This window comes from Neomonachus schauinslandi, chromosome 5 (assembly GCF_002201575.2).
Source record: "Neomonachus schauinslandi chromosome 5, ASM220157v2, whole genome shotgun sequence".
NCBI classification, from domain to species: domain Eukaryota; kingdom Metazoa; phylum Chordata; class Mammalia; order Carnivora; family Phocidae; genus Neomonachus; species Neomonachus schauinslandi.
In genome coordinates, this window is record NC_058407.1 from 60,819,715 (window position 1) to 60,835,234 (window position 15,520).

General features: G+C 54.9%; 1 protein-coding gene across 1 annotated transcript; it reads left to right on the forward strand.

Moving 5' to 3' along the window:
* The first annotated feature begins 4,127 nt into the window (after window positions 1-4,127).
* Window positions 4,128-11,756, forward strand: KRT78 (keratin 78). The gene is made up of 9 exons (XM_021686759.1): window positions 4,128-4,551; window positions 4,968-5,182; window positions 6,168-6,228; window positions 6,696-6,791; window positions 7,665-7,829; window positions 8,184-8,309; window positions 10,751-10,971; window positions 11,209-11,243; window positions 11,325-11,756. The coding sequence occupies exons 1-9, from the start codon at window positions 4,174-4,176 to the stop codon at window positions 11,570-11,572; spliced, it is 1,545 nt and encodes a 514-aa protein (XP_021542434.1). The 5' UTR covers window positions 4,128-4,173; the 3' UTR covers window positions 11,573-11,756.
* The last annotated feature ends 3,764 nt before the right edge of the window (window positions 11,757-15,520 follow it).

Below are 15,520 nucleotides of genomic sequence, written 5' to 3' on the forward strand. Positions count from 1 at the left end.
ATGGTTCGTCTACCCCTCCGATTTCCCCCGCTTCATTCTTCCCCTCCCGCTACCTTCTTCTTCTTCTTTTTTTTTTTCTTAACATATATTGCATTATTTGTTTCAGAGGTACAGATCTGAGATTCAACAGTCTTGCACAGTTCACAGCACTTACCAGAGCACATACCCTCCCCAGTGTCTATCACCCAGTCACCCCATCCTTCCCACCCCACCCCCCACTCCAGCAACCCTCAGTTTGTTTCCTGCAATTAAGAATTCCTCATATCAGTGAGGTCATATGATACATGTCTTTCTCTGTTTGACTTATTTCACTCAACATAATACCCTCCAGTTCCATCCACGTCGTTGCAAATGGCAAGATCTCATTCCTTTTGATGGCTGCATAATATTCCATTGTATATATATACTACTTCTTCTTTATCCATTCATCTGTCGATGGACATCTTGGCTCTTTCCACAGTTTGGCTATTGTGGACATTGCTGCTATAAACATCGGGGTGCACGTACCCTTTTGGATCCCTACATTTGTATCTTTGGGGTAAATACCCAGTAGTGCAATTGCTGGATCATATGGTAGCTCTATTTTCAACTTCAAAAGATACTTCTTGCCAACCTCCTGTCTGCCAGGCACTGACCTAAGTGCAGAGGATATACAAGAGAGCAAAGGGACCAAATGTCTGCCCTCATGGGGCTCACATTCTCCTGCAGGGAGACTGACGAGCAAAATGAGTAGGTGAAGGACGTGCTGTGTTAGGCAGTGGCTGGTGAAAGAAGGAAAGCAGAGAAAGAGACAAAAAGTGTCAGAGGAGGGATGGCCCCAGGGTTGCAATTTTGGGTTAAGGTGACTTTTAGCCCTGTGGGTAGCTGGGGAGGAGTATTCCTGGAAGAGGGAAGAGCAAGCGCAAAGGCTCTGAGGTGGGAGTGTTCCTGGCACTTTCGAGAATAAATTAGGGGATAAGCTAGGTTAGGCCTCTCTCATGCCCTATACTTTTCTCTCCTTGTTGTAATAGCAATGAAATATTGTCCAATGACCTGTTCCGTGTCTCTTTCTCCATAAGACTCTGAGCGCTCTTGGTGCAAGGGCTGGGCTTTGCCCTTTGCTAAATTCTTAACTCTCAGTGCAGGCCCCGGCACACAGGCGGTGCTCGATCACATTTTGTTGAAAAAATAACGAATAAATGTGAGTAAATGGCATTTGGGTCAAAAAATAGGCTGTGCAGACAGGATAGGCTTGAGTGAAAGAGGCTGGGGAATGATAGCTGTGACTTAGGGTGAGGCAGGGAGGGAAGGAGCCGCAGGGGAGCTACGAGAAGCTGTGCCAGCCTGGTGCTTTCCCGAAGGTGGGCCCAGGTGGCCAGGGGCTGCCGAGCATGACATATGGCTGAGGATGGTTAACCTGGAGCAGGGGAGACTGAGGACAGCCGTAACCCATCAGAGCCTTCACCCTGCTGGGTTTAATGTGAAGTCGTGATTTGAGCCACCGGGGCCCTTCGGCCCCTGCACGAATTGAGATCCCTTTGTGCACCTCTGTGCACAGGGACAAGTCAGTCCACCAGTGGGGGCCTAGCATTCAAATCCCCAAACTGTTTTAGCATTCTCTTGGTCACCACGATTATTTATTTATTTATGATTTATTTATTTATTTATTTAAAAGGCCACAGAATCATCACATTTATTTATAATGTCACAGAATCGTTTTATGTATGTATGTATATAAGTAAGCTTTCCACCCAGCACGGGGCTCAAACTCACGACCCCGAGATCAAGAGTCGCCCGCTCTACTGACCAAGGCAGCCAGGTGCCCCTGACTTATTTTTTTTTTAAATAGAAAGAAACATGTTACAGCAGCATTTGAGAACCTGGTGGTTTAAGAAGTTCCCTGGGTGTGACTGTCATGGATAAAAATTCATTTCTGAAAACAAATACCTGTTGATGCCTGGTGTACGTCAGACCCTGAGCCAGATAGAGTGGTGGACGAGTTATAACCAAAGTTTTAGTGGGCGGCTCTGTGGGGCCGTGGTCTGAGCTGGGTGGTGGTCCTGGCTCCAGCCTAATCAGCTGTGTGGGTGGCCTTGAGCAAGTCACTCGGATCACAGTCTTAGAGGTCATCTGGTGCAATCTCGTAGGTTACCCAAGGGTGCACAGTCTCTGCACCCCGCCCTACCCCCATGGGGCCTCAGAGTCCTTAAGTGTAAAACGGGGGCATTGGACAGATGACCTTGTAGCAACACTACAAATATGAGGAAGTTGCAGGGAGGTGGATTTGGTGCCATCCCACTTGTGATTTCTGTCCTCCACCCTTAATACTGGGTGGGGGCGGAGGAGTAGTAGAGTCCAGTCCACAGAGATGTTTCTCAAACACATGCATGGGCCCTTGGAAGGAAGGTACCTGGCCTTCCTTGCTGCTGCAAAGTGGTCCCCAGGGGTAGGGTTTGGAGGTGGGTCCTCAGTGGGATCCAACCCATTTCCCAGATTTTCTTTCTAGACACTGGGGCTGCTCCACGATGCTTCTCCCTCCTCAGTGCACTCGGATTTCCTGTTTGGATCTTTTGTCTTTTCTTCCTCCCCTGGCCCCTCAGTCCCTTGATCTCTTTTGTTCTCCCCACGGAAGGCCCAACCTCTTCTTCCCCGTGAGTCCATCTGTCGTTCAGCTTCATTCAGGGTTGTGCCAGCTGGGGCTAGAAGAAGGAGGAAAGGGCTTCAATCCTCCGCAGGAAAGGGAGACTTGCTCGCTGTTGTCTGGCCTGGGGGTGCATTGCTAGGACCAGCTTCCTCATAGGTGTCTCTTGAGTGTTCATTATGCTGAGTCCCTGTTTGTTCTTGCTTTGAGTTGCATTATCAAAGGCCCAGTCTCCTAGTTTTAGGGGCCACCAGGTTCTAAGAACAGGCTGGGAGGCAGGGAAAAATAACCCTCCCACCATGTAAGAAGGAATTTTAGAAATTTCTAAAAATCAGAGCCGCCCCACCCTGCTTACCAGCGGTGGAGGGGTTTCAGTGGTGCTGGCTGAATGCCTCCTCCGAAGGGGCCTGTACTGGGTGGGGGGCTCACGGAATACCAGAGGGAGAGGCAGAGTCTATCCTGGGGGGGAGCCCCGAAGTTCCTGTGTCTGCTCCCAGCACCCCAAGGGAGTATTTTTCTTTTTTTTAAAATGTTTTATTTATTTATTCATGAGAGTCAGAGAGAGAGAGAGGCAGAGGCAGAGGGAGAAGCAGGCTCCCCGCCTAGCAGGGAGCCTGATGCGGGACTCGATCCTAGGACCCCGGGATCATGACCTGAGCCGAAGGCAGACGCTTAACCATCTGAGCCACCCAGGCGCCCCGGGAGTATTTTTCTAACTACATATTTTACTTCAGAGCCTAGGTGCCTCTGATCTGTAACCTGACACAGACCATGCATGACCCGAGTGGATGCGCCTGGCACTGCGAGTCCGGGGCAGGAGCAGGGGCATAGGCTGGGCTCGGAAATGCGCCACTTGCCCAGATCCGGGATGGAGATGGCTGGTTTGAGTGGGGTGGCGCCTTGTGGATGATTGCTGGGTTGAGCAAAAGAAGGGCCTCGGACACCCTGTTCTTCTGTTTCATTTCCAAATCCCGGAGTGTCTTTTAGCCTACGATGACAATAACACCTTTATTAACCTCGCAGCTTCCCCTAGTGCTGCCAAGTGCCTTCCTTCTCCAATTACTGTAGATAGATTCTCCCTTGAGAAGCTTCACACTCCTCTGTCCAGCATGGCCAGGGCACTCAGATGCTCCACGGAAGCCCCTCTCTTCTTCCCCATCCCCCCATCTCCTTCTCTGGGAAGCCCTCCTTGAATGACTCTCAGTGATGGCTCAGGGCCATCGCTCCCCACCTCCAGCACTGGAGTCCAGGTCTCTGGCTGCTTCCTTGTCTTCGGGACGTGCCCAGCTCTCCTGCTGGCCTGGGAGCTCCGAGGGCAGGGTCTGGGCCTCCTCTCCCTTGGGCTCTGCATGGGTTGGGCCCCTATCCTCCAGGCGTGTCAGAATAGGTCAGCTAGAGCCAGTGACAGACACAGTCAGGCCCAGAGCATCTTGCTCCCCGAGGCCCAGCCCAGGCATGGGAGGGGATAAAAGTCTCGTGCTGGGGCCTCAGGGCAGGAACTCACACACCTCGATTAACCTCTGTCTGCAGCAGTGTGACCTTCCGTCTCTACCATGTCTCCCTCGTCATGCCAGGCCCGGAGGGGCTTCAGTGCTCACTCAGCCTGTTCTGCTCACCTGGGGGGCCGCGGCGGCGGCGGCAGCAGGGGCAGCTTCAGCAGCAGGAGCTTTAGTTCCTTTGGGGGCTGCAGAGGACCCTCTCGTGGGAGGGCTTGGGGATCAGCGGGAAGACCATGGGTGCAGTTTGGGGAGGGCCGTGGTGGGCCCGGGCTTTCCCTGTGCCCTCTGGGGGGCATCTGGGAAGTGACCATCAACAATAGTCTGCTGACCCCACTGAAGATTGAGATCGACCCCCAGTTCCAGGTGGTGAGGACTCAGGAGACCCAAGAGATCAGAACCCTCAACAACCAGTTTGCTTCCTTCATTGACAAGGTGAGGGTCCACTCGGCTAAGCCCCTCTCTCGGCCTCCCTCAGAGGAACTGTTCTCCATGGATTTGGGAATGGGGAATTCTGCTCTGCTACCACTTTTCTCATCACTTCTGCAGCAAAGAAGTCCTTCCTGTGGTCTAACTGCAGGCTCTCTGATTATGCTGAGGCCCCGCTGTTCTATGGTTGGGGCTCAGGAACGGAGAACAGCTGTTCAGCAGTAGACCCTCCCCTGTTAGCCATCCCCATCATTTTGACGTGCTCAGAGTCTCCTGGGAGGGCCCGAGGCTGCCCCTGCCCAGGCTGGATTGGGAGGTAGGGGAAAGGTGGGCTGACTGGAGGGCCCCTGAGGCTTTCCTCGCCAGAGCCTGTGGCCAGGGAGCCCCACGGGAGCCTCAGGGAGCCTCTGCTTGGGCGGCAGGTTCGCTTCCTGGAACAGCAGAACAAGGTCCTGGAGACCAAGTGGGAGCTGCTGCAGCAGCAGGGGGTGAGTGACAGCCCCCCGGACCTGGAGTCTTTCTTTGAGGGCTACCTGGCCCAGCTCAGGTGGCAACTGGAGCAGCTCCAGAGCGAACGAAGGGCTGTGGATGCCGAGCTGAAGTTCTGCCAGGACCAGGAGGAGGAGTATAAGGCCAAGTAGGCAAACCCTAGTGCCCCATGGGCCCCGGGTGGGGTCTGGGAGGGTTTGGATTGGGGCTGGCAGTCGGAGGGCCTCCCACGTGCTGAGCTCCCAGAGACATAGGACCGGCCTCCCCTCTTCATCCCATTCCCTCTGATTCTCAGAGTGCCCCACCTGTGGCAGGTAAGGAGGCCCCACAGTCCCTGATGCCCAGGTCTGGAGAGCCTCGGTTCCAACAGACCCAGCTCTGAGGGCCATGTTTCGGGTCAGGGCTGGGAGGGGCTTCTTTAAACAATGCCTCAGCAGGTTTTTCCTCGATAAATTCCTGTTGAGCAGGCTGTGGGCTGAAGTGACTCAGATGTTCTCTGGTCCCTGTGGTGGAAGGGAATCCATTTAGTGGGACCATCCCCAGGCGTGTGGCATGATTCACAGCTGGGCTGTGTTTCTGGGTTCCCCACCTAGGTCACCTGGTGGCGTGAAGAGAGCCGTGGACTAACAGGAGGCTTGGGTTTGGTGACTGCGAGCCAGGGGAAGCAGTGTGGCCTTTTACCTTTGCCAGCCTCAACGGCATGGGAGGTGGAGTGGGTCCTGGAAAGAGCCCAGGAGACCTGGTTTTAGATCTGCTTGGGCCACCTAATTATCGATGACTTGGGCAAGCCATGTACTCTCTCTGACAAAAGCCAAAACGCCTGCTTCACATGACGATTGTGAGCAGCGAGTGAGAAAAGGTGTTGGAATATGCCTTATAGACGTGAAGGAAAGTGGCCTTGGCAACCTCATGTGGTTAAGTGGACGTGAGCTGAAGGAGTGGAGATGGACGTAGCCAGGATGTGACAATAACTTCCTGATGGGAAAGGCCGAGGAGTGGGCTGGTTATGTGTCCTGCTTGGGAGCGTCTAATGGCGGCAAGGGGGGCCTTTTCAGGGAGGTCGTGCTCGGAGGAGGGGCATGGGCTCTGATCTCACCACCTCAGGCAGCGTCCTTCTGTACTTATTTTGACAGGTATGAGGAGGAGGCCCGCAAGCATGCCACGGCTGAGAATGACTTTGTGGTCCTAAAAAAGGTGAGGGTGGGGGGTCAGCTGCTTCACTGGGATCCTGAGCACCCACCATGCACAAAGCCCAGTTCTGGGCTGGGACGGTGGGAGGTGGGAGACCCTAATGCAGCACATGATACCACCCTGCCTGCAGGGGGCCCCCAGAGAAATGGGACTCCTATGTAGACACAGTGACCCCAGAGCAAGATCTGACGGAAGGACCCCATGATGAGCTCCGGGTGTCACTGTGGGAGAGGGTGGGGAGGGAGTGGAAGATGCAGAACTGGTTGAGAGTAATCAGGGAAGGCTTCCTGAAGGTGGTGTATGCCAGTGTCAGGCAAAAGGGAGAGCAGAGCAAGGGGGGCTGGAGGAGGAATGAGTCTCTGGGGATAGCCATGGGTGAGTATTGAGTAATGTGTGAGCAGAACTCCTGAGCCAGAGTGGGACCCACAAACAGAAGTGGGAGTACATGGTTTCTGTCTTCCTGACCCCAGGATGTGGATGGGGTTTTCCTGAGCAAGATGGAGCTGGAAGGCAAGCTGGAGTCTCTGCAAGAGTACATCTGCTTCTTGAGGCAACTCTATGAAGAAGTGAGGATCTGCCAAGTGCAGGGCGGTCTGCTGAGGGCCGGCGGGAGTGAGGGGAGGGGCCAGGGCAAGCAGGCTCCCTGGCTACAGTGGGAGTGGCCAGGAGGCGACGCCTGGTTAGGGTGACTTAGATCCAGTCATTCAGTCATTTGACAAGCAAACATCGAGAATGTACCATGTGGATTGGTGGGTACTGGAGATACACTAGGGAATAACCAGACAAAAATCATGACGCTTGCTTTCTGTTGGGAAACAGACAGTAAACAATAGATCTAGTAAAGAAGTAAATTGTATAATATGTTAGAAGGTGACCAATGCTATGGCAAACAGGAAAAATGCTATGGCAAACAGGGAGAGGGGGCTTAGGAATGTGGGTGGGAGGTAGGGCAGGTGGTAATTTCAAATAGGGTGGTCAGAGTGCCTTATTTAGAAGATAAAGTTTGAGCAAAAATTGGAAGGAGGTGAGGAAGTTACCCAAGCAGGTGGGACCAGAGCTTCCAGGCAGAGGGAAGGGCCCCCAGTGGCGTGCTGGTATCTTTATGGAAGTAAGGAGGCCATGGGGGTCGGAGCAGGAGAAGGAGAGCAAGAGGGTGTGATAAGCAGTCAGAGGAGTGATGGGAACCAGGTGATTTCGAGCTTGCAGGACATTTACCTTTCATGTCTATGCTGCAAGGGGCATTAGACACCACCTCCTGCAACCCTCATTTTCAGATGAGGAGACAGCAGGGAGCAGGGCATGCCCAACCACCCAGCGGAATGAGGGCTGCCCCCTGATGGAGTTCACGGGCAGGAAGTCAGGCATCCTGCCCCCCTGCCTGGGGCTCCAGGGGGAAAGGGAGAGGGGGCAGGTAGACACTGAGTCAGTCTTCCCGGCAGGAGCTGGGCCAACTCCAGACCCAGGCCAGTGACACGTCCGTGGTGCTGTCTATGGACAACAACCGAGGCTTGGACTTCAGCGACATCATCGCGGAGGTCCGCGCCCGGTACGAGGAGATCTCCCAGAGCAGCAAAGCAGAGGCGGAGATGCTGTACCAGACCAAGGTGCCGGAGCTGGGGGGCAGCACTGGGCGGGAAAAGGCTGGGTCTCCCTGCCCACACCCCACAGGGGTCGTCCAACTCGGTCCCCTTGGGGCAGTTCTGATAACCTCCCCGGAGCTCCAGGGCTGGGTGGCATGGACACTTCCCCTCTCCAGGAAGGGGGCAGTGCAGGGAAACCGTGGGAGACCAGTCTGGACTGTTGCAAGCTCATCCTGCCGTGTCCTGGCTTCAGCGTTTAACTCGCATTCCAAGTGAGGACGTGAGGAGGCACAGAACTGGGGACATGGTGTTTCTCATGGTCTTGAGGTCGGAGGTGAGGGTCCTCTTAACCAATGGTGTCACCTCTGTCCCCCTCAGTACCAGGAGCTTCAGGCGTCTGCCCGGCTTCATGGAGACAGCATGAAGGAAACCAAAGTCCAGATCTCTCAGCTGCAGCAGGCGAGTCAGAGGCTGCAGAGTCAGATCGAGAACCTCAAGAAGCAGGTAAGGCTCCCAGAGCTCCCTAGGTCCTCCTTTGTACTACGTTTGTGCCAGGGTCATTGCTGGCTTTGTGTGCAGGTTTGATAACTAGCTGGAGCTTTGGATACTTTGTGTGGAGAGAACCTCAAGCCCCATTTTGGAGGAATTTGGCCTCCCTCCTATGACTTCAAGCCTGTGTGTGTTCTGTGCTGAACAACTCCAGGGGGTGCTGCTCACCTGCCTTCCATGGCCAAGCGTACATCTTGCTTTTGGCTCCTTGGGGAGAGGGTCGATCCATCTTTCTTGTCTTATATTCTTGTCTTTCCTTACTCTTACTCCTCAAGCCCAGCGGAGACCCTAGGGCCAGGTGCTGACTTTTCTGAGTCCCGTGTTAGGGAGGGTGAGAGCCAGGTGAGATGGGGGGGGAGTGAACCTTCCTTAGGCAGGTCTTTGTGCAGGTTGGAGGTGATGCTGTTGGGGCCTGGCATGGGATGGAGTGGGGAGAGGAGGAGGGAGAGGATGGTAAGGGCAGGGGGGTGGTTCCTTGCTGGTCCTGGAGCCCTCACTTTTGGATGTGAAGGACTGCACTCTTCAGCTTTCAAGTCTCTTTGCACTCACTTTCCCCAAACCCAAAGAATCGGTCTTGGGATCGGCAGAGGGTTGAAAGCTGAGACTAGAGTCTCAGGCGGTTTCCTCAAGCATTTCAGCTTGACCCCCAGGGCACTCCCGTGGCCCGTCCTCTCCCAAGCCGGGGCCCTCCTGGGAAAGCCCTTGGAGCTCCATTCCGAAGCCGGGATTCAATCTCCACCCATCCCTGCCTGCTGTCCTTTGGAATGTGATGTGGGACCGAGATGAAGGTGACCAGGTCTTATTATCCAACGTGCTGCCACAGTGTTTTTGCCCATAAATTTGAATTCCTTGCTTTGGAATTCCCTGGGGTGGTGGTTAAAATGCAGATTCTTGGGCCTCTGTCAGACTCAGGCAATCAGCCTCTCAGGGTGGAGCCCAGAAGCCTACTTTCTGAGCTCCATTCAGCCAGGCGATTGTGAGCGTGCGGTCTCAGCCCAGCGGCCAGCACCTAGGAGGGCTACCACGTCCCCAGAGCTGGGAGCCACAGCTCTGGCGCACATGCTTTTCCTGCGAGAATCCCTCTTGGGAACACAGCGCCCCGCTTACTCCTCCTTTTCCTGCACAAACATGATGGACCGGACTCCCCTGTGCCAGGTCCCGGCAGAGCCCCGTGGGCTGGAAGCAGGGGACCAGCTAGCAGCTAGCTATCCTGGGTTAGGGACCCAACTCTCCCCTCACTGCCTTTCTGAACCTCATTTTCTTCATCTGTAGACTGGAGATGATGTTGTCCATCCACAGGGTGCTTGTGTATAGAACAGAATAGAATAATGAGGCTAGAATGGGGGTAGAATAATGAGAGCCCTTAGGGAATGCCTTTCCTGATCCTGCGGGTCAGTCAGCTGGATGGCCAATTAGATGGGGATGTTGCTCTCCTTCTGGGAGTTTTCTGTCTGATCAGAGGTAAGTACAGAGAGTGTATTTCTCAAACCAAAAATTGGGGCCTGTGGTTTGATATACTTTTTTTTTTTAAAGATTTTATTTATTTATTTGACAGAGAGAGATACAGTGAGAGAGGGAACACAAGCAGGGGGAGTGGGAGAGGGAGAAGCAGGCTTCCCGCGGAGCCAGGAGCCGACGTGGGGCTCGATCCCAGGACCCCGGGATCACGACCTGAGCTGAAGGCAGACGCTTAACTACTGAGCCACCCAGGCGCCCCTGATATACTTTAATAAGAGGACAAAGTATTGGAAGAGGTGCTAAGGGATGAGGTTCCTGTGGCTGCTGTAACAAAGTACCACAAACTTGGAACTTGAAACACCAGCCCATGTGTTCTCTCGGTTCTGGAGGCTGGAAGTATGGAATAGGGGGTTGGCAGGTGTGCTCCCTCAGAATCCTTCCTTGCCTTTCCCTAGCTTCTGGTGGCCCTGAGAATCCTTGGCATTCCTTGTCTTATGGCTGTATCACTCCATCCGTGCTTCCATTGTCACGTGGCATTATCCTTGTGTATCTGTTGCTGTGTTCTGTCATCTTTTTCTAGGGACACCACTCATGGGATTTAAGGCTCATTCTATATACAGTATGATATCATCTTGAGATCCTTAACGAATGACATCTGCAAAGACCCTATTTCCAAATAAGATCACAGTCTGAAGTTCTAGGTGGACATGATGTTTTTGGGGACACTAGTCAACCCACTCCGGGAGTTAAGGAAGCAGAAGAGGAGATGCTTTCCCTTGGAATGAGAGGAACGGGGTGGGAGGGGGATGGACATGGATAATTTTGAGCTCCTAAGATTGTGGTCTACCCTGGGCTTTAAGCTCTAGCCATCGTAGGTTCCTTGGGAGGCTGTGCTGGACTTGCAGCCACTTTCTCCCTCATTTCTACACCCTTTCCAGAATGCCAGCCTGCAGACCACCATCACTGATGCCGAGCAGCATGGGGAGCTGGCCCTCAAGGATGCTCGGGCCAAACTGGATGAGCTGGAGGCCGCTCTGAGAGCGGCCAAGCAGGACCTGGCCTGGATGCTGCGCGAGTACCAGGAGCTGATGAGCACGAAGCTGGCTCTGGACGTGGAGATCGCCACCTACCGCAGGCTGCTGGAGGTTGAGGAGAGCAGGTGGGGACCTGGGAACATGGGAGAGGTGGGAGAGGAGGATGGACCGCCACCAAGGTGCTCTCCTTGCTGAGGGGGATTCTGAGACTTCCTAGCACTCTGAGCCACGGAGGGCAACCCATCCTGCTGGGAGGGATTTAAAATCGGGACTGTGGATTTGATCTGCTGAGAGGCTAAAATACCCGGGGATGCATTCTTTGTAGCCTTTCTGAGCATTTCCTCTTTTCCTTTCTCTGCCAGGATGTCTGGGGGGTGCACCAGCCAGGTCACTATCTGTAAGTATCAGGGGGCTGGGGGAGAGCGGTCCCTGTGGGGAGCCGAGGACTCTGCAGAGACCCTGCTACATTTCTTGGCAGCCGTGGGTGGAGGCAGCACCGTTGTGTCTGGAGGAGTTAGCGGTGGCCTGGGGAGCACTTGTGGACTCGGAGGCGGGAAAGGCAGCTTTGGGTCCAGCTGCTCCAGCGTTGTGACCGGAGGCTCCAACGTCATCCTGGGCTCTGGGCAGGGCACTGTTTTGGGCTCCTGCTCTGTGTCCGGCTCCGGCTGCCACACCATCCTGAAAAAGACGGTGGAGTCAAGTCTGAAGACGTCCGTCACATACTGAGTGACCTGGCAGCCACTTGCTCCCCATGCCTTCCCGAGCCTTCTCAGCCCTGCTCCCACCTCCACCACCCACCTCCCTGCACGGCCAGCTCCGTGTCCATTGCCCACAGCCTGAGCCAGCCCACAGGCGACTCAGCAAAAGTCAATAAAAATCATGCCTGCCGCTGTTCTGAGTGTGTGCCCAGACTGGCCTTGCTCCGCAGATGGGTTTGTGTCTCCTTTGCCTGCTGTCCACCCCAGGCCCACCGTGCCCTGTCCTCCAGCCAACCAGCCTCATCCTCCCCTCTCTGCAGCCCTCAGGAGGAGCTGGGAAACCCCTGGTGGGCTTGGCCAGCCAAGTACTGTCCTTTGTGGGGAGGGGAGAGGCCTGAGGCCCACTCACCAGAGCCTGGGGGCTGGAACAAAGGGCCACCACCCTAGTCCTCCTCACCTGCCTCTGGACCTCCATCTCTCTAGCTCTCCTCTGAAATGAAGCAGCACCCATTTCTCCCTGAGGGGGTCTCCCTTTCTCTCTCCTCTCTCCCACTCTTTCCCTCCCACAAATTTTATTGAGAGCCAACCATACTCGAGGCACTGTGCCAGGACTGGGCTACACTTGCAAGCAAGATCAACCCCATCCTGCCCTCCTAATGGACTCAGTGTCTCTCTTTTTAAAAAAGTAAGCTCTATGCCCAGTGTGGGGCTCAAACTCATGACCCCGAGATCAAGAGTTGCATGCTCTATAGGCCGAGCCAGCCAGGTGCCCCTGGGTTCAGTGTCTCTCCCACCCCTTCAGTTTCTGGGTTCTCCAGCATAACCCCTCCCACCCATGAGAGCCAGATCTTCCTTCTGGAGCCTGTGGTTACCAGGCTCAGAGGCCAGTCTCCTGTGGCTAATTCAGACAGCCTGTGTTGGGATATGGGGGTTTCTGTGGGGGGGGGGGCTTGTTTGTGTCCTATCCCTTCTTCCAGTGCTCTCCCACTGATGCCCTGGCTCCAGCTCCATCCAGGGTAGCAAGCTGGGTCTTGTCGTGTCAGCCCCACCACCTCTCTGAGCTTTAACCTGGCCCCTCTCCAGGGGTGCTCCCAGCAGGTTAATAATTCAGCACTGATGCCAAGCAATAGCTTTAAATGCAGGTTCCAAGGGTATTTAGAGGGGAGGCTGAAGGGCAGAGATGAAGGTTCCCTGTGGCACTGTGCAGCTTCTTGGCCACTCTTTCCAGCAATTCAGCTCTGCCCCAGTCTTGCATCTCACCCAGCAAAACAGAAGTGGTGCTACTGCCCAGCCCACTCTTCCCAGAAGGCAAATTCATGGGATATCTATTACTGTTTGGGAATATCCAATGGACATCTCACCCCTCATCCCAATCAGCTCATCAGGGGGCTCCTTCCAGCCCTCTGCTCTGCTCCCTGGGATGTCCTCCCCCACCTCCATCTCCACTGATGTTTCAGTATCTCTTCTAGCTTGTTCCCTGGTAAAATAACTGTACTCCAGACCGAAGACAGCCCCTCATTCCTGCTCCTTGTTCTTCTCACATGTGCACCAGATTTTTCTCCTCCTGGAAACCTTCCCTAATTCTCCAAGTCTGAATGTGCTGGACCCTCTCTGTCCCTGGCACAGCCTGGCTACACCTGTTGCTGTCCTTGGCTCTGTCCCTCTCTGGTTCTGGTCTGGGATACAGCTTTCCTATTAGCCTGGGACCAATGGGCAGTTTCTTCTCCTGCACCCAGGATGGGGATCAGCTGCTCAGCTTGTGCAGGGGGGCTCTGAAGAGCACTTGGGACTGGAACTCTGCCCATCCCCTTACCTCTTGACTCTCACCCCATCACTGGGCCTGTCTGACCATGAGGCTGGAAACTTCTCCTTCCCTCTTCTGCAGGAAGTTCTGCAGGAAGCCAGGAGCACGGGCATCGGGGCCAGTTGCTAGGTGGGTGAGGAAGGCCACTTTTTCCTCCCCACCCCCCACCCCCCAGCAGCCCATCGGCTCCTGCACTGCTCCTCCTGTCTTCCCCCTCCCATGTGGCTCAACCCCAAACTCCATGGTCTAGGCCACAGGAGGTCATGCCATTCACCCCCAGCTTTAAGGGGAGGTCAGCCTTTTTCTCAGACCCAAGGATCTCTCCATCAAAAGTATCCGAGAAGGAGGCTTTTCGGCCTTCTGTAAGGATTCCCAGGATTCCTGGGCTTGCATCCCAGCTCTGCCACTTACTAACGGTGTGACTTTGACCAAGCTATGTAACCTCCCCAGTTTCCTCATCTGTGAGGAGAGATTAATAATAATGCTGACCTCACAGGGCTGTGTGGGGGTGGTGCCATTCAGGATCCCAGCAGGAGACAAAATTTACCCGAGAAAGTTCAGTTAAATGGACTTCAATGCCAGAAGCACCTAAGGGAAGTCAGAAAGGATGGAGGGGCCAGAGGCCAGCGGAGCTGGAGGGGCCAACCTCTGGTTTGTCCAGGGCTAAGCGGTTTTCCAGGACGTGGGCCTCTCAGTGGAAACAGGGAGAACCAGGATGAGGAGGTCGCCTGTGTAGAGCTGAAAGACAAGAGGAAAAAGTGAGTGACAGATGGAAGAATCTGTAACCATGGAGGACAGCAGGGAGGAAGCCGGGCAGAAATACCTGCCCTCCCTTCCACCCTCTCACATCTCCTGCCTGTGCCCCCCAGCCTTGGCCGACCCGTGAAGCCAGAGAGCAAGGGAGCAGCCTACAGGGGTCTAGGAGGAGGGTGACTGATCTGGGGTGGGAAGGAGGCGGTGGAGTCCACCCAGCGTGGACATGAGATGCACTATTGCACTGAAAGTGTCTGCCCCATAGTAAGTGCTGAGTAAATGTTGACTGTAATAATCATCACGATTAGGTGAGGAAGTCCTACCCCTGTGGGAGGGCTCCCAAGGGCAGTGACTGTCGTCTTCACCCCGTATCTTTGCTATGGCTCCGTACCCAGCCTGGCCTGGGTTGGGTGCTGTTGGGTGCTCTGCAGACACCATCTGTCCGCCCCCACCCAAGCCATCTTGCCTTGTCCCTCCTGCAGCAGACTGCCATCCCCTCGGCTCTTGTGTCCTGCTGCAGAGGGGGATGCCAGGCGGGTGAAAGTCTCCAGACACAGAAGCCCTTGGTTGGAGACGCAGCGGAGGGGAGGAAACTGTTCATCCAAAACCACAGAAAGAAAGTCTAAACTTGGGTGTTCTGCCTGAAAGCAGAGAGTCAGGGCCTAAGGAGGCAGGGTGGCTCCCCCACTCTGTCTGGGCTGAGACCCCGGAGCCCCTGCCTGGCTGGGAGGGAGCCTGTCTCCAAGCAGTAACTCGGGCAGAGTGAACCTGGCAACCTGTGTGGCTGTCTGTCACCAACCCACAAAGCCCGGGAGAGAGAGCCCGGTCAACACGTGTGGCTGTCATTCCTGGGGAAGGGTGGAGTGTGTGTAGTCGACTCTACTCCCACTTCCCCGGCTGCCCTGACTCAGAGGGCTGACATCACTCCCTTCCCCAGAAGTCCCACTCACGACTGTCTCCCCTTTCCACACACCTGCGGGAAGCGATAAAGGGAGGCTGAGAAAGTGAGCACAGCCTCAGGGACAGGAGACAAGGGTCAGTGGGAAGTGACGGCTCAGTCCTGGCTCAGTCCTAGAATCACAGGCCAATGCTTTTGGATAGGGCTTCCCCTTTCAAAAAGGCAGAGGCGAAGGAGGTCCAGGGGGGTTGAGAGCAGCCCAAGGACACACAGCTCAGTGGGGATTCACCTCCTGGCCTGGCTTGCCCAAATGCCTTGTATCCTAGCTCCCAGCAGAAAGGAAGATCCCTTTCTGGGTGTTAAGGGACTAGTTCTGTGAGTGCCCCTCACCGCATCCCTCGTGGGTGTTAGGTTCAACAATCTGTAGCAACTGGGAGCCCCTTACAGCCTTTCGTAGTGGCCCCGGGAAAGAGTCCCACAGCCTCCTCTGGGTCTGGAGTGGGTTTGCTCTCCGCCTGCCT